The sequence below is a fragment of the Myotis daubentonii genome, chromosome 1 (genome assembly GCF_963259705.1).
Source record: "Myotis daubentonii chromosome 1, mMyoDau2.1, whole genome shotgun sequence".
Classification (NCBI taxonomy): domain Eukaryota; kingdom Metazoa; phylum Chordata; class Mammalia; order Chiroptera; family Vespertilionidae; genus Myotis; species Myotis daubentonii.
The window spans coordinates 89,099,487-89,119,613 of record NC_081840.1 but is presented as its reverse complement, the minus strand read 5'-3'; the positions used below and the strand labels follow the sequence as shown (position 1 = coordinate 89,119,613).

Genomic DNA, 20,127 nt, shown 5'->3' with positions numbered 1-20,127 from the left:
TAGAGCATCAGCCCTTGGATCCAAGGGTCCAGGTTCGATTCCCAGTCAAGGGTACCTGGGTAGCAGACCCAATCCCTGCCTGACCTGGGCAGTGTGCAGGAGGCAACTGATAGATGTGTTTCTCTCTCTCATTTTCTCCCCCCTCCCTCCCTTCCACTCTCTCTAAAAAATATCCTCCAGTGAGGATTAGCCAAAAAAAAAGAATCAACCAATGGATGCATATAAGTAAGTGGACCAACAGATCTTTCTCTCTCCCCCTCCCTTCCTTTCTCTTCCTTTATTCTCTCTCTAAAAATCAAAATGTTTAAAATAATGTTCCAGTGAGAATGAAAAAGATTGTGATCAGGAAATTTTCAGAATTTAAAATATTGGAGGCTTTGAAAAACTTTTAAGGCCCAATCTGTACAATGAGATATTATGAATTTGATTTTCTAAATAGTTACTTTAGTTAAAAATAAAATTGCCAAGAATCTTGATAAATTGACCTTTGAAATAATTTTGTATTATTTTAAACTAGAGGCCCAGTGCATGAAATTCGTGCACTGGGGGATCCCTCAGCCCGGCCTGCACCCTCTCGCAGTCTGGGAGCCCTCGGGGGATGCCCAGCTGACAGCTTAGGCCTGTGAGTCCGGCTTCTGGCACACTGACCACCAGGGGGCAGCTGCATTGAGCGTCTGCCCCCTGGTGGTCAGTGCGCATCATAGTGACAAGTCGTTCTGCCGTTGGGTCAATTTTCATATTAGCCTTTTATTATATAGGATTATAGCCAACCTTTGCTTAAATTGAATGTTACAGATGTTCTTTTTTGTAAAATTGGTTACATCAATCAGTCATAGTTTCCATAAAACAAAATAACTTTTCAGTTCACAATAATTACATCATTTGAAATGTTTGATTTTAACATGTCAAATTATTTGCATTTTTAAATGTATCATTTTCTTTCAGGTTACAGTGTAGGATTTTGGAAGTCCTGCCTCCGTCACATCAGAATGGTTTTTCTAATGGACATGTCAGTAGTGTAGATGGAGAAACTATTATTATTAGTGATAGTGATGATTCAGAAACACAAAGCAGTTCTTTTCAAAATGGGTAAGTGATTTTTATTCATTTTAAAATGTATATCAGATTGGCTAATGACATACCATTGAAACAATTTTTTCTTTAATCCCTCCCTTCTTCTTTTCTAGTCATATTGTGGTATACTCCTTTGCTCCTGAAAATGCTAGTGACAGGTTCTATCCCTCAAAACCTTGTAATTCAAGTTCTCGTTTTGTCTGACTCGAACTATTATATCCATAGCTAGAATTTGAGCATTTACTGTGTCCTGGCACTGTGCAAAGTGCTTGATTTGCATGTTTGTCGGTTCTGAAAGAGTATTGTTATTTTTACTTAACAAGAATCTGAGCCTTAGAAAGATTAATTGGCTTTGCACGAGGTCATCTAACTAATACAGTGCCTGACAGAAAAAAATGATTTTGGGGTGAGTGAGTGAAACAGGATATGGTCCTATATAAGTCTTTTGATACATCTCATTTTTTTTTTTGAGTTGCTGTTAAGCAGAAAAAGAAATTAATAGATCATTTGTCTGTGTGTCTTATTGAATACATAGTTTGGCGTGCAACATTAGTGGATATTGTGGTAGTTAATGTATGTTCTTTAGCAACAATGAAAGTAGTTCATGTGATTTTTTTTTCTTTTTACTATAGCAAAGATTGTAACCCTTAGATTTAGTTATATATTAGATAAGTCTTGAACAGTTAAATACAGATTTTGTATGTAAAAGATATTTTTTAAATTGATGTTTAAATATGGTAAGCATTTGTTTATCTATTTTTTCTTTTTAAAATAATTTATTTAAGATTATTTTATAGTAACTTTTAATATACTCTTCTAATTCTTTTACGTGCTTTGAGATGAGGAATGTCTAGCTTCTTAGGTTTGGCACTCTCTTATTCGGTGCATTAATGTCCTTTCCCTTCTTTTTAGATTTGAATAAGAGCTACCTACATATTTTGTGGCTAATTTCTTACCTTGAGTACAAAGCAAATTAATTCAGAATCCCAATTAGTAAGTGAATATTTTGCCTGTTATATGTAGCATTTAGAGGAGTATTTCTATTGGTCAATCTCACTTGTGCCACTTATAACAAGCTCATTACAAAGTGTAACTGCATTTAGCCATAGGAATAAACACTTGATATAGGAAAAATGAGTAAGCTGGTCTATTATTTAGTCATAGATATTTTTAACCAGTTTGTGATTCTCAAAGAATCTGGGCTTTCATTATACATCAACATCATAAAATGCCAGGTTGTTTATAGATTGTTACTGCTATATCCTGAGATATCAGGAAGGGTGAAACACAGACATCTGTGCACCTTTACTCTGTTGAGCTATTTCTTGTTGTTGTTGTTGTTGTTAATCCTCACCCAAGGATATTTTTCCATTGATTTTTAGAGAGAGTGGAAGGGAGGGAGGAAGAGAGAAAAAAGAAGAGAAAGAAACATCAATGTGAGAGAGACACATTGGTTGGTTGCCTCCCACACATGCCCAGATGGGGCCTGGAATTGAGCCTGCAGCCCAGGTACTCGCCCTTGACCAGAATCGAACTGAAATCCTTTGGTGCTTGGGCCGATTCCTGACCACTGAGCGTCACCAGCCAGAGCATCTGTTGAGTTATTTCTATTAATTCCCTAACTTAAGTGATTTACTTCTTGGTTGTTCCCTCCAAACAAAATGTAATCTGGATTTTCTTATGTTTTAGTAGGTGGCATTTTCCATGAGTTAAACTATGTAACAGCACCCACATATGTTGTCTTATTTATTTCTCAGACCCATTCTATAAGGGTAGGTAGTCATATTCTTATATCATTGAAGAGAAATAGAAGTTGAGTTAGAAAAGTATCACATAGTTCATAATACCTGCAAGATATACTAAAGCAGGATATTGGAAATAAGCCTAGGTGCTCAAAATGATCACCAGCATTTTGTGGGAGAAAGGGTGAGGCAGATGGAGAGAAAGAGAGAGAACATGTATAACATAATCACTTGCTATTTTAACCATTTTAACTGTATAATTTAGTGGCATTAATTACATATTTTCGTATAAGTGGGATCATACAATATTTGTTCTTTTGTGTCTGGCTTATTTCACTTAGTATTATTTTTTAAAGTACATCGATATTGTAGCATGTTGAAACTTATAACTTGACAGAGGCGTGGCCCAGCGGCGGGCGACCCGCTGGCGGGGACGTCCGCTGAGCGCGTGAAGCAGCCTGTGCTTTTCGAGTCGCTCTTCCGAGCTCCGTCCGCTGGTCGGCATGGCCCGTGGAAATCAACGAGAAATTGCCCGCCAGAAAAACATGAAGAAATCCCAGGAAATTAGCAAGGGAAAAAGAAAAGATGATAGCTTGACTGCCTCTCAGAGAAAACAGAGAGACTCTGAGATCATGCAACAAAAGCAGAAAGCAGCGAATGAGAAGAAATCTATTCAGACAAGAGAAAAATGATGACTGACAATTTGGAAAACCTGGGTACTACTGCCAACTAGGTGTATTATAAACTCTACGATCAAGATTTTGTAGAGTGAACAGTCATTACATGTTACAACGTATCTTTATAAAAACTATTTTAAACTTTACCTTTCAGTCTGAGTGTAATGTTACAGAACCTTTCTTCAAAGAATAAAACACTAACCATGCAAAAAAAAAAAAGAAAGAAAGAAACTTATAACTGAATGAATGAATGAATGAATGAATGCACCCTCAAAGGGAAGAAAAGATAAGTTGATGGGAGTGGAGGTTTTAAATGTGTACTTCTTTGCCAATTCTTAAAATAGGATAAACTACATTATCTCTACTTTTGTTCTTGAATTACAAAGCTATGAAGAAGAAAGTTTAAAAGCAAATATAAGAGCTATTTGTTTGTTTATTAATTTAAACTAAACTGGGTACTTTGTGCTAAGTCATCTCTAACTATTTTCTTCACCCAAGGAAAATTTTATCGAATGAGAAATTAGAGTATCTACCTAACAAAATAGTGTTTTGTACTATTCTGGCTAATAGAATGGTAAGGAATATCAGTAACATTTAAAATTTTAGTTAAAATTAAAATACACAGCCCTGGCCAGTTTTTTCTCAGTGGTTAGAGCATTGGCCCAGGGACCAAAGCATCTCAGGGGTTCCATTCCCGGTCAAGGACATGTACCTCAGTAGCAGGTTCGATCCCTGTCCCAGTCTGGGAGAGTGCAGGAGACAACCAATCGATGTATCTCTCTCACATATCTCTTCTTCCCATCATTCCTTTATTCCTCCTTCCCTCCTTCTCTCCCTTTCTCCCTCCCTTCAAGCTCTCTCTGAAGATCAATGGAAAAAATCTTTGGGTGAGGATTAAAATAAAAGAAAATATAAAAATATTTTAGGCCCTAACTGGTTTGGTTCAGTGAATAGAGCATCAGCCTGTGGACTGAACGGTCCCAGGTTCGATTCCGGTCAAGGGCATGTACCTGGGTTGCGGGCACATCCCCAGTAGGAGGTGTGCAGGAGGCAGCTGATCGATGTTTCTCTCTCGATGTTTCTGACTCTCTGTCCCTCTCCCTTCCTCTCTGTAAAAAATCAATAAAATATATTTTTAAAAAATATTTGAGGTTCTGTTATAGTATGTTCTTAGGAACTAGATTTCTATTTAAAACCTCACCTTTCCAAATAAATTATTAACCAATTTATATCTCTACTCTTTCTAGGAAGAAACGAGATGCAATTGATCCCTTATTATTCAAGTACAAGGTGCAAGCCACTAAAAAAGAATTATTTGAGTGTGCTATTGTTAAAGCCACACAAATCAGGTAAAATTCAGTATCTTTTCTGTGCTGCTTTAAAGTAGTATAATTATGTTAGGTTAAGAAGATTTGATGTAAAACAACTTGGAAGTGGTTGCTTCTTTTTTTAAAAAAATAAATGTACATTTATATGCTCATAGGCTGATAACATGAATCTTACTGGACTCCAGGAGCCCTTTATTTAGATTTGTAAATAGTCTTCACATCTAAGAAATTATGAAGGATGCTATTTATGAAGCACTTCTCAAAGCTGAGAAATTTGATGGTGCTTACAAATATGTCAGTCACATTTGTAATAATTTATTCATTAGATACAAGCATCTGATCAGTCTTTTCTCATTTCTTAAGAAAGTTAAATAATAAAAATTGAGTATCTTTAAAAATTCCTTTTTGAGACCTAATTAAAAAAAAGAGAGGTAATGAGTGGTTAACAAAAGAATCAGCACTGCACATAGGGAAAATTCCTATTTTTGCCTGCTGAGGTTAGGCTCTTAGTCATCTGAATAAGTTGATATTATCGGCCTACTATCAACTTGCCACATAGGAGTCCATCTTGCATTTTGTTTGATGTAAAATGCTTTTACTTATTTTCTCATCCCTTTTGTCCCATATATACTCGTGTGTTTGAAGAAAAGTGATAATAATATTTTTGGGAGGGCCTTTAACTTAAAAACTTTTTAATAGTTTATTTACTCATAGAAGCTTTTAATGTGGCTTTTTCTTGAAAGGAAGACATTGAATTGAATTAAATCATTATTCCAGAAACTTTCCAGAAATTCTTGTGTGTCATTTTTGTTTTGTTTTGTTGTGGTTTTTGTTACTGTTGTAGTAACTCTTTTTTAATTTGGGCGCAAGGGAGAATAAAAAATAGTATATTATTAGAATTTTTAAAATTCTAATTCTCTTTAATTCCAATCCCATGAATATGTTGGCTGCCATATGAAGTTTAAACACAAAATATTTTAGAATTTGATAAAACCCATGTCCTATTCTATTCACAATATCCATTTGAATGTTGATTTACCTAGTGTTACTGATAAAGACTACTGATTTTAATTTTTTAAAGAATTTTAATGGTAATAACTTGTAGGAATGATCATCTAATGTTATAAGATTTGGTTTTCTCTTCGTAGTATATTTTCCTTGCGGTTTTTTTCTAAGTGGTTCCTAAGCAATAAATGCATATACTATTTTAATGGACTTTTATAATAGATCCAGTCAAGTAGATATTATAACATTCTACTAAGTACTTCTGTATAAAGTTTCTTGCTACTTCTACATAAATACTCTTAGAAAATGAAATGTCATTTTCCTAGGCTTGAAATTGAGATTATGGATTTACAGAGATTATGAAGTTCGGATTGAATTCTTTGATGCTAACACTTTCCTCTCCTTTTTTCCCCGTTAGCCGGAGAAAACACCTATTTTCTCGTGATAAACTAAAGCTTTTTCTAAAGCAACACTGTGAAACACAAGATGGAGTCATTAAAATTAAGGTAATTCGAACAGTGTAATTATTTGTTAGAAAGAAGAGAAAAGGAGAAATGGATAGTGTGATTTTTATATATATAGGCTAAGCAACCATCCGTCCGGCCCGTAGGTATGACACACACTGACCACCAGGGGGCAGATGCTCAATGCAGGAGTTGCCAAGCTGCGGTGACTTGGCAGCAGCAGTTCTCGGGAGGCACACCTGGGAACCAGAGAGGAGGGAGCCCAATTCCTTGCGGTGCCATGTGATTCCACCTTTGGCCATGGGTTGTGTTGTTGCTGGGGTACTGTCGGCCTGATCTGGTTTATTGTCAAGCTGCGGTGACTGCAGATGCCCTTTGAGCCGCAGCACCACCTCAGGTGTGGCCAGAAGGGGAGAGACCACGGGAGGTTGGCTCCAGGGCATGTCCAGCCTATCTCGCCCAGTCCCATCCAGCCGTCCACCTTCTAATTAATTTCCTTTCAGTGTGCACAAATCCATGCACCGGGCCACTGGTAAAGTTATAATGTTGCAGAAGTGTTCATTCAAAATTGGTTAAAAATAGCTCTTTTTACCTAGAGCCAATTTTTAGTATTTTTCTTTACATACTAGAGGCCCGATGCATGACATTAGTGCACTTGGGCGGGGGTGTGTCCCCTCAGCCCGACCTGTGCCCTTTAGCAATTCGAGAGTCCTTGGGGGATATCCAACTGATGGCTTAGGCCTGCTCCCCACTAAGCCACAATTGGACATCCTTGGCACTGCCATGGAGACGGGATAGGCTCCGCCGCTGCACTCGCCAGCCATCAGCCTGGCTTATGGCTGAGCGGCGCTCCCCCTGTGGGAGTGCACTGACCACCAGGGGATAGCTCCTGCATTGAGCGCCTGCCCCCTGGTGGTCAGTGTGTATCATAGTAACTGGTCGTTCTGCCGTTTGGTCGATTTACATGTTACCCTTTTATTATATAGGATTGGATTAAATACTGCTTTTGCAATTTCTAGAATTGCTAGATGGTACAGGTATTACCACTTTTTTTCCTGATAAAAATGATTAACCAGGTGAGAATGGAAGGAAAACTTGGAAAGGGAATGGTTGTGGGGGTGGGGTAACTATAATTTTCTAATAGTGTGGTTATGGCTCACAAAAATAGATCAAAGAACAATGCTGAAATAGATCCTACTAGATAGGAGAACAATCTACACTAATAAAAGAGAAAAATGGTAATTGGCGTACGACGATACCCTTTTCATTGGCTAATCAGGGCTATATGCAAATTAACTGCCAACTAAGATTGGCAGTTAACTCCCAACAAGATGGCGGTTAATTTGCATATGTAGGCACAATGCAGGGAGGCGAAAGGGAAAGCAGGAAGAAGCCCCCTGCCAGTGACAGTGATCGGAAACCCAGGGGGGAGCTAAGAACTGGGGGGCAAGGCAAAGGCAGCCCTGGGGCCGCCTTTGCCCTGCCCCTCAGCCATGATCGGAGAATCGGGCGCTTTTGCCGCCCTGGCCAGTGATAGCAGGAAGTAGGGGTGGAGCCAGCGACGGGAGCTGGGCACGGTCGAAGCTGGCAGTCCCAGGAGCTAGGGGCCCCTTGCCTGGGCCTAAAGCGGAGCCCACGATCGCGGGGCCGCTGCAGCTGTGGGTCCCCGCTGCCCGGGCCGAACGCCTCAGCCAGAGGCATCCTGTAGGGGCAGGGGCGGAGCCCGTGTGATCGCGGCGCCCTCCGCTTCCACTGCGGGTCCCCGCTGCCCGGGCCGGACGCCTAAGGCCAGAGGCGTCAGGCCTGGGCAAGGGGCCGATCCTGCGATTGGAGGGTGATGGGGGTCAACGCCTGAGGGTTCCCAGTATGTGAGAGGGGGCAGGCTGGGCTGAGGGACACTCCCCCCCACACACACCCAGTGCACGAATTTCGTGCACCGGGCCCCTAGTATATATAATAAAAAGAACATCAGATACCAATACTAAGATTATAATTTATTCATAACTGTTAAAGGAGGACAAATAAATTTTATAAACCTCACATTGTACACTGAGTAAAAAGTTAAATGATAAAACTAATTCTTTAGAATGAGAAAAACACAAGCAGCAGTGTGGTGTTGCCAGAGGGAAGGGAGTGGGGGGTAGAAGGGGGTCCTAATATATGGTGACCAAACAAGATTTAACTTTGGGAGGTGAGCACATGGCACAATATACAGATTTTGTAATATAGAGACCCACACCTGATACCTATATGATCATATTGACCAATGTCACTCTAATAAATTTAATAAAAATTAAAAAATAAAATTCATTTATCAAAATACTAAAAAAAGATAGTGAATGATTAAATTACTTTATTTTTTATATTACTACTAGTGTCCCGGTGCACGGATTCATGCATATTGAAAGGAAATCAATTAGAAGAAATACTTTAATATTGCTATTTGTCTTTTCTCTATAATAGAAGTGTCAATCAAATTCATGATCGACAATGACAGATCGAAACACACACGTGCGATTGGTGCCAGCGAGAACTTTATATGTATCACAAATGTATGAGTCAACTTAGCCTTTTATATAGAGAGAATAAGCTTGCTTAATTAGACCTGCTTTCTGATGTAGCTAAACTTTTTCCAGCCCAGTGAAGCACCCCAACTTCTCTTTCAGGTAATTGTCAGCAACACAGCAGTAAATATCAATACAAAGCAGATTATTATTATAGATCATGCAGGGAGAACAAAGGGTAACATATTTAACTGCAGCAGCGTTTGACTATATTCTGTGCAGTGAGAAAACCTGAAGTCATTTTCAAGGTCCACCATTTCTTACTTTTCAGTCGGATCAAGTTTCTAAACTTTCTAAATCTCCATTTTCCGGCTAATGAAAAGAAAATAGGATTCTACCAAGTCTCCAATCTACCTACTCCATGACTTCTGTTAGGATAAAATTAGATGAGGCATGGGAAAATGCTTCACAAACATATGGTTAAACTGTAAAATGTTTGCACCTGGCTATAAAGCAAGTTGTGTTCCTGGGCTGAAGAAACTGCAAGGAGGCTAGTCACTAGGGAGAGGAGGCTGGGTGTTGCTACATGACATCATTACGAGGCGCAACCCTTTCCAGACTGGGCTGGGCTGGGTTGGGTTGTGGGCCACATTTTGTGCCATGGGGTCTTGGCAGTGTTGGCTGCAATTTGGTGGGTTGTCACTCTGGGGTGGTGGTGGTGCCTGTGTCCCACTTGGGGGAAGCCAAGTATTGGTTTGTCTGGTACCGTTTATTTTTAAATGGCCAGTGCACGTCATGGTGCACAGAGCATCTTCCCCCTGATGGTCAGTGCATGTCATAGCTCCTGGTCAGATGGACGAACACTTTAGCCTTTTATATATAGAGATAGTTTACTAGTTGATATATTTTAAAATAAATTTGACTAGTACTAATTTGAATTCACATTCTGTAATTTATCTGTGATACCTTGGGTAAGTAAGTAAAATAACCTTTTGGGGCTTCACTCCGTCTTCCTCAAGTGATGGTAGTAATATTTGTCACTAGATCAAGGGTTGGCAAACAAGCACCAGTGGGCAATACCTGCTAGCTGCCTGGTTTTATAAATGAAGTATTTTTGGAGCACACATATAAAAAGAGAGAAATATTTAACACACATTGGGATAAATGCTAAATCTAAGTAAAAAAGCAATAGGATGGGTAAAGGAGATGTATTACATGCACCATAAATCAGCTATTGTATGCTTAAGATTGATTCATTTCATTATATCTAAATGTTACATTAAAAGAAAATAAATGAAAAAATCGATTAGTAATCACTAGAGACCAAGATAGATTACAGGCAGTCCAAGTTCCGTCATTTCAACATATGTACATATCTGCTTTGTTTTTTATTATTTATTTAACACAAATAAAGGTCAGGAATTGTTATCTTTCTTAAAATTTTTTTACTGTTTCACTTCATTACTGCTGTGTATGTGTTCCATGTGAGTGACATAGGTGCTTATGTAGGTGAGTTCCAACTTACGGCAAAAATCGCGTAATGTTGTTCCCGATCTCCGATGTAACCCGAGGACCTACTGTATTTATTAAATAAAACTGGGCCCTGCCAGTGTGACTTAGTGGTTAGAGCATCGACTTGTGCCCCAAAGGGTCTTGGGTTTGATTCCCAGTCAAGGGCACATACCTGTGTTTCATGTATGATCCCACACACATGTAGGAAACAATCAGTCAATGTGTCTCTCTCACATTTATGATTTATCTTTCTGTCTCCCCTTCCTTCCACTCTTTCTAAAAATCAATGGAAAATAAATAAAATAAATCTGGGACATTTGGTTAACTAAAAATAAAAAAAAGAAAGAAATGAAACAAATCTTAATGTTATCATTCTCTTTTTTTTATTTTTCTCTTATTGATTTCAGAGAGGAAAGTAGAGGGAGAGGGAGATAGAAACATCAGTAATGAGAGAGAATCATTGATTGGCTGCCTCCAGTCTTATTGTTGAATAAGTGCTATAGATGTCCCCTTTTTCTCCCCAGTGACCCCCTCCACTCTGCTCCTGCCCCCCCCAATTATGCTTTATCTATGGCATTGAATATCAGATAGCCACATAAAATAATGCTTACAAGAAGTTAACAATTTGGATACTTGTGTTAAGTGGCTAGAACAGTGTCTGGCGTTTGGTAGGCAGTCAGTGAATATTATGTGTGAATAGCTGTATATGTGTATTGTAAATAGCCAGTTGACCAATTCCTCTAATTTACAAAGATCTCTTATATATCAATGAACAAAAACAATCCGATTGGAAAAAGTAGTGAAGGACATCAGCAGTTATTCTCCAAGGAAAATAAGCATTCAATAAACATGGAAAGAAGTTCAACTTTACTTAATAAATAAATGAAAATTAAGGTGACAGTAAACATTTTTCTCTTAGAGTATAATGAAAGATTATTAATGGATATCTGGTGCAAGCATATGCATGTACACACACACAGAGAGAGACACACACACACCCTCGACAAGGCACAGTGATATTCAGTGTGGTAAATGTAGACTGTTTTAGGAATGCCTGCAAATATGCAAATACACAAAGATACTGGTATTTATGTGTGAATGAGGAACCTTAGTAATTAATAAATTAAAGCCTATTTTGGCTTTTTTAAATATATATATTTGAAAAGAAACTATGTGCCTTATATTCATACTTACAGGGCAATTCTGTATATTCAGGGGTTATTTAAGTGGGATAGTAGACAACTATCTTAATGGAATCTGTGTAAAATCTTAATAGATTCTTGATTTCTGATGGCCAGAACTAATTGAGTTTTAGATGTTAAAAGCTATGTTCCAGCCAAAATGGAACTGTATAAAAAATTGAATTCCCAGTAGAAGTGGTGTTTTGTTAATAATTTAAAGTTGTGTATCATTATATTCTTACACATTTCCTGAAAGATATTTTTGTAAGTGGCACATGTTTTCTTCAAGAGAAAGAAAATTCTTGGCTGGCCGGTGTGGTTCAGTGGTTTAGCATCGACCTATGAACCAAGAGTTCGCTGGTTCAATTCTTGTTCAGAGCACATGCCCCAGTTTTGGGCTTGATCCCCCATGGGGGTGTTCAAGAGGCAGCAGATCTGTGTCTCTCTCTCATTGATGTTTGTATCTCTCTATCCCTCTCCCTTCCTCTCTCTAAAATCAATTGTGTGTGTGTGTGTGTGTGTGTGTGTGTGTCTATAGATGGAGGGAGGAGGGTGAATGATAATCTTGGCAATTAGACGAAAATAATCTTCAAAATTGCTAATAAAAAATCTAGAGTTGGACATGGATAAAAAAGGTGAAAAAGTTCTGCATACAAGGTGAAAGGAGAGAAACCCTTAGATTTATCAGTTATTCTAGAACCACACCACTTCTGATAAAAATGAGATTGATTTCTCTGAACTAAAATTCTGAGTTGAAACTTTATAGGAATTTGTCAGTATTTCTGCTTTTATCCAGGTCAACTTTAAAATTCGATACATAAAATCACCCCAGGGTAGGGGGGAGCTAAATGTTTAGCAGTTAGGAAATGGTTAAGAAAAATTTATTGGTTAATACGATGGATTTTAATGTTAAATATATGGATTTATTTACATAGAAAATCTCATACAGCATAACCGGTGTGCTCAGTGGTTAGAGCATCAGCCCATGCACCAAAGGGTTTAGAGCACTTATCTGGGTCGTAGGTTCGACGCCCCCCTTCACCCAGCCCTGGTCAGGCATGTGCAGGAGGCAACCAATCTCTCTCACATCAGTATTTATCTCTCCTTCCCTCCCCCCATCCTCCCTTCCACTCCCATTCTAAGAAAATCAATGGAAAAAAATCCTCAGGTGAGGATTAACAACAACAAAAAAAGAAAAGAAACCTCATACAAAATTATTCAAAAGCAAAGCAAATAAAAAATTATTATTGTGTAAATGTAAATGTAATTTTGAAATAGTTTTAGAATTCAAGAAACTGTTGAAACATTCTTCTTGAGTATTCATTGTGTTTCAATTTTGGTTTTCTTCCTAGTAAAGTTAATTAATTATGCAGGGGTTTCTTTTAAGGAGCAAGTAAACTAACTAAAATATATATTATTTCATAATAGCACAAGAAGTTTTAATGTTTTGGGCCTGGCCTAATATGTTAGTCATATGACATGTTAGAGGATATCCACTTGTGGATATTGTATCACTAATGTATTGTATCCACTAATGTGTTATTGTATCCTATGTTGTTTTTTATGAAGGCATCCTCTCTTTCAACATATAAAATAGCAGACCAAGATTTTTCTTATTTTTTCCCTGATGATCCACCCACCTTTCTCTTCAGTACTGCTAACAGGAGAAGAGGGAGACCACCCAAACGAGTATCTATTAGTCAGGTAAGTAGAGAATAGATCTGAATAAAACTATTTCAAATCAAGTATTGTTTAGCTCCCCCACCTCCATAGCCTGTAGGAAGGAACACATTCCTTCACACACACAGAAAATGTGTGTACTATATGGTGATAACTGCCCAGCAGTGAGGTTTGTAGAAGCTTCAGGTGTGAATTTTAGACATGGCTCTAATGCCACAGGAATTTCATACAGTGGAAGCAAGCATATAAGCAATTATTAAAATGTAAACCAGGATGAAATAGAGGGAATAAATGATAGTATTGAAACATAAAGAGTATTTAATATATAAGAGATAGTAAAGCAGGCTAGAGACATTATTTTCACAAGAAATAAAGTAGAAATAAACTTGACACATTTTAACATTAGCCACGGAATGTTTCTGACATGTCTTTTCTCTACCTCTTACATAGTTGATGTCTATACCATCTAGTTTATAAGGATTTTTTTTTTTATCTAGTGCATATTTTTTTAAGTCTCCCTTTATAGGTTACCAGTTGTTTTTTCTGGAAGATTTTTGAACTAATTTGTAGACTATAGAATTAGTTCTATGATTAAAGTTATTAAAAGTTACTATGTTACTATGATTAGGGTTATCAAAAATGCAGTTATAAGTCAGACTGAAAAGGACAAAAACTTATGAATTAAGTGGATTATAAAACAAAAAGTAAGATGAACTAACAAAAAGAAAATCATAGATATAGACAATAGAATGGTGGTTACCAGAAGTGAATTAGGTAAAGGGTGTCAAATATATGGTAACAAAGGAAGCTAGACTTTGGGTGGTGAGCACACAATAGAGAATACTAATATTGAATTATAATGTTACTAGAGGCCCAGTACAAGAAAATTCATGCACTGGAGGGGGTGTCCCTCAATCCAGCCTGTGCCCTCTCACAGTCCGGGAGTCCTCAGGGGGTGTCCGGAAGGTGCCACCCCCATCACTCTGCCACTATGCTGTTGCCTCTGGGCAGATCAGGGGACGGTGCTGCCCCCATCACCCCGCCCCCATCACCCCGCTGAGGCCATCACCTGGCCTCCCTCTGCTGGAGGCAACTGGATGGGCTGATCAGGGGACAGTGCTGCCCCACCCCCACATCGCCCCTCCGCCACCACTGGTTGCCGCCCCCCACCCATCGCCATTCCCTCCCTCTGCCCACTGGCATGCACCTTGGCTGGCCTGGCGCCACCTGCTCGCCAGCCCCGCCCCCTGCCAACTGGGTGTTCCGCTGTTGGGTCGATTTGCATATTACACTTTTATTATATGGGATTAATGGTATCCTAATAAGTATATTTTTACTTTTATGTAAATATTTTTATTGATTTTAGGAAGAGAGAGAGAAACATCAATTTGTTGTGCCACTTATTTGTGCATTCATTAGTTGATTCTTGTATATGTCCTGACAGGGGATCGAGCCCACAACCTTGGCATATTGGGGTGACTTTCTAGTCAACTGAGCTAACTGGCCAGGGACTAAATAACATATTTTTTAAAGTTCAGTTATGCTTTAGTAAAACCTCATTTTAATATAAAGAAAGTATAATTGAGGAGGGCTATTCAATATTTTGTTTTTCTTACTGTAAAAACAAGGCAGACTGTCAGTTTGTAGAAGTTGTGGTTCTACAACCTTAGTTTCTTGGTTTGTTTTTTAGGAGGCCAGTCTTGCTAATAAACAGACTATTGGAAATTATAGGAATAAAGCTACTAAAGAAAGAGACAAACTTTTGAAACAAGAAGAAATGAAATCACTGGGTGAGTTTTAACATTCTGTCCAAAATCTGATTAGATATAGGAAAGAATACTTTTCTGTGCCCGGTGGGGGATGTTTCTAAAAATGCATATTTCTGGGGTCTTTAAAAAGCATAAATCAGGTTGTTGTTTTTTTAATCTAAGTATCTATTGATTTTTATGATAAATGAGAACTCTGCTTATCTTAAATCTATTTCAAGGTGTAGCGTATCCCATGTTAAACTGACCTAATGCTGAATTAAGCACAACTTGGAGTTTCTAGAGGTTACAAACTGTTTTGGGCCATTTTGTTTGAATCCCACAGCCTTATAAAACATGGCTTCCCAAACTTGACTGTGCATATGAATCACTTGGGAACACTATTACAAACAAAGATTCTAAATTAGTAGTTCTGTGTTACAGAAGAGATTCTGCATTTCTAAGAAGGTGATAACCTGGCTGTTGCTCTTAGGACCACACTTTGAGTAGCAGGGCTTTTAAAAGCAGGTAAATGTTTGTCCCACTGCAATAGTTTATCTTAAGCCCAGCCAACTTGCTTTTTTGGTTTTAATCACCTACTGGCTCCCTTCAGGAATTTGTAACCCCTGTGTATCTCTGCTTATCTAATTTAACCTTAAATTATTTCAGGATTTTTATGTTACATTACAAAATACGTTGTTTTTTGTCTGTGTGCAGTTCTAACTTTGACCTTCTCCACAGCTTTTGAAAAGGCTAAATTAAAAAGAGAAAAAGCAGATGCCCTAGAAGCAAAGAAAAAAGAAAGGGAAGATAAAGAGAAAAAGAAGGAAGAGTTGAAAAGAATTGTTGAAGAAGAGAGAATGAAGAAAAAAGAAGAAAAAGAAAGGCTTAAAATAGAAAGAGAAAAGGTATTCATTTAAATATATTAGCTATGCCCCTGTACATATAGTTAATAGTGCTTTACAGATTTGAATTCCTGGTTAATTTTCAAGTTTCTTTACCATTTTCATTCACATTTATAGTTGTGTTTAGAACACTGATAAACAATATTGATTTATCTCCCTTTTGATTTGAAAAATTTAATGAATTATTTAAAGTTCAACATATGTACACACACACACACACACACACACACACACACACACACACGGGATCGAGCTCACAACCCGGGCATGACCAGGAACGGTGTCACTCAACCACTGAGCCACACCGGCCAGGCATGAGTAAAACCTTTAAAATTAGTAAAATACATAGTTAGAAAAATACAATAAAATCTGACTCAACAAGAATTATTACTGAGTTGTTATTCTCCTTAAAGAATAATAAGAACATTTCAGTAAATCTTTATTATAATCTTTAGTGGTAGATACTCCTTAGAGAATTCTATAGCTGGTTTTTCCAAAGGTAGTAATAGTCACTGGTTTTCTGAGATACTCACAGGTAGCCTTGGATAATCATGTCACACACAGTGCTTATTAAATTGCCTGAAGTTCTATGGATTATTTCCATAGGCCATTGCAGGGGTACCTAATACATGTTCGTTCCGAAAAGGCAGAGATCAAAAAACACTTGTAATCTAAATGGTAACATATAGAGATAGCATTGTTAACACTTTGATTAATTTATTTCTAATCTTTATTCTGGACCTTAAAAAAGAGATCCAGCATTTATAATTTTGTGTACTTTTTTATTTAACATTATAAACATTTCTTCATGTTACTAAATTAAGTAAGGTGGAATTCTTAGTGACTGCTTAATAGTTAATCAGATAGATGTAGTTAAGTGGATTATAATTTTTGGCCCATGAATAATGATATTCTGTACAAATTTGTGAATAAATTTCCTTTTTATGGATTATGTTCCTGGATAAATTTAGAGAAGTAGAGTAATGGGTCAAAGGGTAAGAATATTTTTAAAACTTTCTATACATGTACATGGGTATTTGTTTAGCAAACATGTTGTGTTATTTACACTCAGCAATAGTGATGAGATTACCCATCCTATTACATCCTATAGGAATTATGTTGTAGTGGGGCAATGACTTATTTCAGCAGATTACTCAAAGCACAGTTAAGTTCTGTAACCATCTAGTCGTTTTATGTTGAAAGTTTGATAAGTGCACATCTGTTTACCTTTGGTGTTTCTAAATTTCAAAGGGAAAATGTTAACATATATTAAACATTTATTGGAAAAATTATAATAAAATATACTGTGCTTTATTGGAGACTTTTTTAGTATCAGTATTTATCTTGCAGTTTCAAATATCAGAACCAAGAAGTAAGGGTTTCAAAAGACCCAAGTGAGCAAGAGAAATGGCCTGTATTAAAAAGAAAGAGAAATTTACCAACTGTATTCTAATATTGCTTTTACTTACTGCTCCCTCTGTGTATCTCTAGTCTGTCAAGTTTAAATGAATCTTGAAAATGACAAATATATTGCAAATATAAGGGGAGGTTTTATTTTAGGTACTCTAATAATTTGTTACCTACTTTGTCAGGATCTAATTGATTTGAAGTATGGGGAGAACTGCTATAGGCAGAGCCAGATTGAATTAATACTTACCTAAGCACTACTGTGTTGGACATTTTCCATCTTTGTAGCAGTTATGTCAGATAGGCATTGTTTTGATCAGTGGTTCTAACACTTTAGCATGCATAAAAAATCACTAGAAAGACTTCTTAAAACATTAATTGTTGGGGCCCAACCCCAGACTTCCTGATTCAGTAGATCTAGGGTAGGGCCCAAGTATTTGTTTTTTTACCAGTTTCCAGATGATACTGATGCTGCCTTATGAATTTCTTATAAGAATTTCTATTAACCTTTTGTTCTAGGAAAGAGAGAAGTTACGTGAAGAAAAGCGAAAATATATAGAACACTTAAAACAGTGGAATAAACCTAGAGAAGATATGGAATGTGATGATCTTAAGGTATAAGTATGTTATGTGATGTTTCACACACCCATGTTCTTTGTGCTCTATGTAGCTTTGTTGATGAAATATTTCTTTCTTATTAATAATGGCCTCTTTATATTTATTTTTTTTATTGCTTAAAGTATTACAAAGGGTATTACATATGTGTCCATTTTTTCCCCCCACCCTAGGCCTCTTTATATTTAACTGAGAGGAAATAGTTGAGCAAATGCTATATTTAGAGTTTCAAGGTAGCATTTCCTAACAAGCTTTGATAATGATTTTTTTTAAATATATTTTTATTTATTTTAAAGAGGAAGGGAATGAGAGAGAGAGAGAGAAACATCAATTATGAGAGAAAATCATTGATAGGCTGCCTCCTGCGCACCCCCTTCTGGGGATTGAGCCTGCAACCTGGGCATGTGCCCTGACCAGGAATCTAACCGTGACCTCCTGGTTCATAGGTCGACACTCAACCACTGAGCCACACTGGCTGGCGATAATGATTTTTATCCTGCAGAATAATTGGTCAATCATGTGATCCTTGATACTCTAATAACCAGTGGGGCCAGGCATGCAGTTTTAGCTTTATTGCTAGATAAAGAATTCTTCCATGCCCTGGCCAGGTGGCTCAGTTGGTTGGCGCATCATCCTGTACACCAGAGGGTTGCAAGTTTGATCCCCAGTCACGGTGCCTATGGGAGGCAATCGATCTATCTGATCGATGTTTCTCATTTTGATTTTTCTCTCTTCCCCCACCCCCATTCCTCTCTCTTTAAAATCGATGAAAGTATATCCTCAGGGGAGGATTAAAAATAAAAAATTATTTCTGTCTCCAGAAATGATCACAATATTCAAACCAAGCTCATTCAGCTCAGTGTATAAGATAACATTTCTAAGTCAGTAGGTGGCAGATTAATTCTGTTCCATATCTTAAGGAGATCCCATATTGAAGATAATATTGATAGAACTGTCTTGACCTCAGAATCTAGGTTAAAAGTTCCTCTTAACTAGAAAATGTAGTTAGAAATACACTTCAACCTAAAGTTATTTTCTTAATTTGATGAAGGAAAAAATACTTAGAAACTGGTTTAGTAAAGTTGGAATAAGGCCAGAACATCTGTAATTTTAAAAGTTCTAAAAGTGATTGTTGAAAACATTCAGAGTTGAGAACTACTAGTTACATGAAATAATTCTTATTCGGTAAAGAGTATATCATATCTACTTTTTACAACTTCCTACACTTGATTCAAATAGTTACATAAATTGTTTAATCTTGCAGGAACTTCCAGAACCAACTCCAGTGAAAACTAGACTACCTCCTGAAATCTTTGGTGATGCTCTGATGGTTTTAGAGTTCCTTAATGCATTTGGGGAACTTTTTGATCTTCAAGATGAATTTCCTGAGGGAGTAACCCTAGGCAAGTGCTTTTGTTGTGTTATAGTTCACCCTAAAATTAGTGGCTTTAAAGAACAAATTATTATCTCTCAAGTTCTGTGGAATCACTGGACCTACTTCTCTAGTCCTCTCTAGTTAATGTCAGACAGTGGCTGGAAATGGAATCGTCTCAAGGCTTACCTGGCTACATGTTCACGATGGCTTCTTTACACGCATGTTTGGTGCCTTGGCGCTCCTCCACATGCATCCCACTCCATCAGAGTAGCCTACGCTCCTTATGTGTCAACTGAGGGCTCCAAGAGTCAGGACACAGAAACTGCCAGCCTTCTTAAATGCGAGGCCTGGAACTGGAAAGCCCTGTTTCTGCCCTATTCCATTGGTCAGGCCTGCTGGTATTCAAAGGGGGTGAAAGTATAGACTTCACTTCTTGAGAGTGGCCTGGTAAGTAAGTGCAAGGAAGGAAGAAATTGACATCAGTCATATTTGAAAACAAGTTGATGCCTACCTTTAATTTGTGATTCTGCTTTGCCTCTGTACTTACGTACTTTAATTTGTATGAACTTCATTTTTAAGAGCTAACTTAGTATGATTAGAGCTTTGGCTCCTATTTTGGATCTTCTCCTGTGAAATGGTAAAATAATGTCTTAAGATCCAACTAAAGACCTCAAAGACAGAATAATAATGTCACTCTTATTTCAATAAGAGTGTATTCTCCACGAGGGCTTTTACATTCCCTACATTTCTCTTTCTGAGCTAGGTTAGGTATGAGTCATTGTTACAGGTCTGAATAATGCTGGTTTAGGTAAGATGAATTTGATGAGAGACATTTATGACTTGATTTGATATTAGGGTTACACCTAATCTTGATTACCTCTCCTTTGCACTGTTTGGTAAAAGTAATGTCCCA

At 37.5% G+C, this 20,127-nt stretch overlaps 2 protein-coding genes across 9 annotated transcripts in view; both read left to right on the top strand.

Annotated features, from left to right (window-relative positions):
* Positions 1-20,127, top strand: part of BAZ1A (bromodomain adjacent to zinc finger domain 1A) — a 98,805-nt gene that overhangs the window by 33,894 nt on the left and 44,784 nt on the right. For all 8 annotated transcript variants that reach the window (XM_059710375.1, XM_059710393.1, XM_059710334.1 and 5 more), the window contains 8 exons: positions 946-1,089; positions 4,741-4,842; positions 6,245-6,332; positions 13,057-13,191; positions 14,858-14,957; positions 15,654-15,820; positions 17,744-17,839; positions 19,104-19,242. In XM_059710375.1, coding sequence (XP_059566358.1) covers positions 946-1,089; positions 4,741-4,842; positions 6,245-6,332; positions 13,057-13,191; positions 14,858-14,957; positions 15,654-15,820; positions 17,744-17,839; positions 19,104-19,242 — 971 coding nt within the window. The remainder of the gene's footprint in view (positions 1-945; positions 1,090-4,740; positions 4,843-6,244; positions 6,333-13,056; positions 13,192-14,857; positions 14,958-15,653; positions 15,821-17,743; positions 17,840-19,103; positions 19,243-20,127) is intronic.
* On the top strand, positions 3,226-3,635 carry LOC132241595 (small EDRK-rich factor 1-like). The gene has a single exon (XM_059710537.1). It carries the CDS (start codon positions 3,320-3,322, stop codon positions 3,506-3,508), a length of 189 nt encoding a protein of 62 aa, XP_059566520.1. The 5' UTR covers positions 3,226-3,319; the 3' UTR covers positions 3,509-3,635.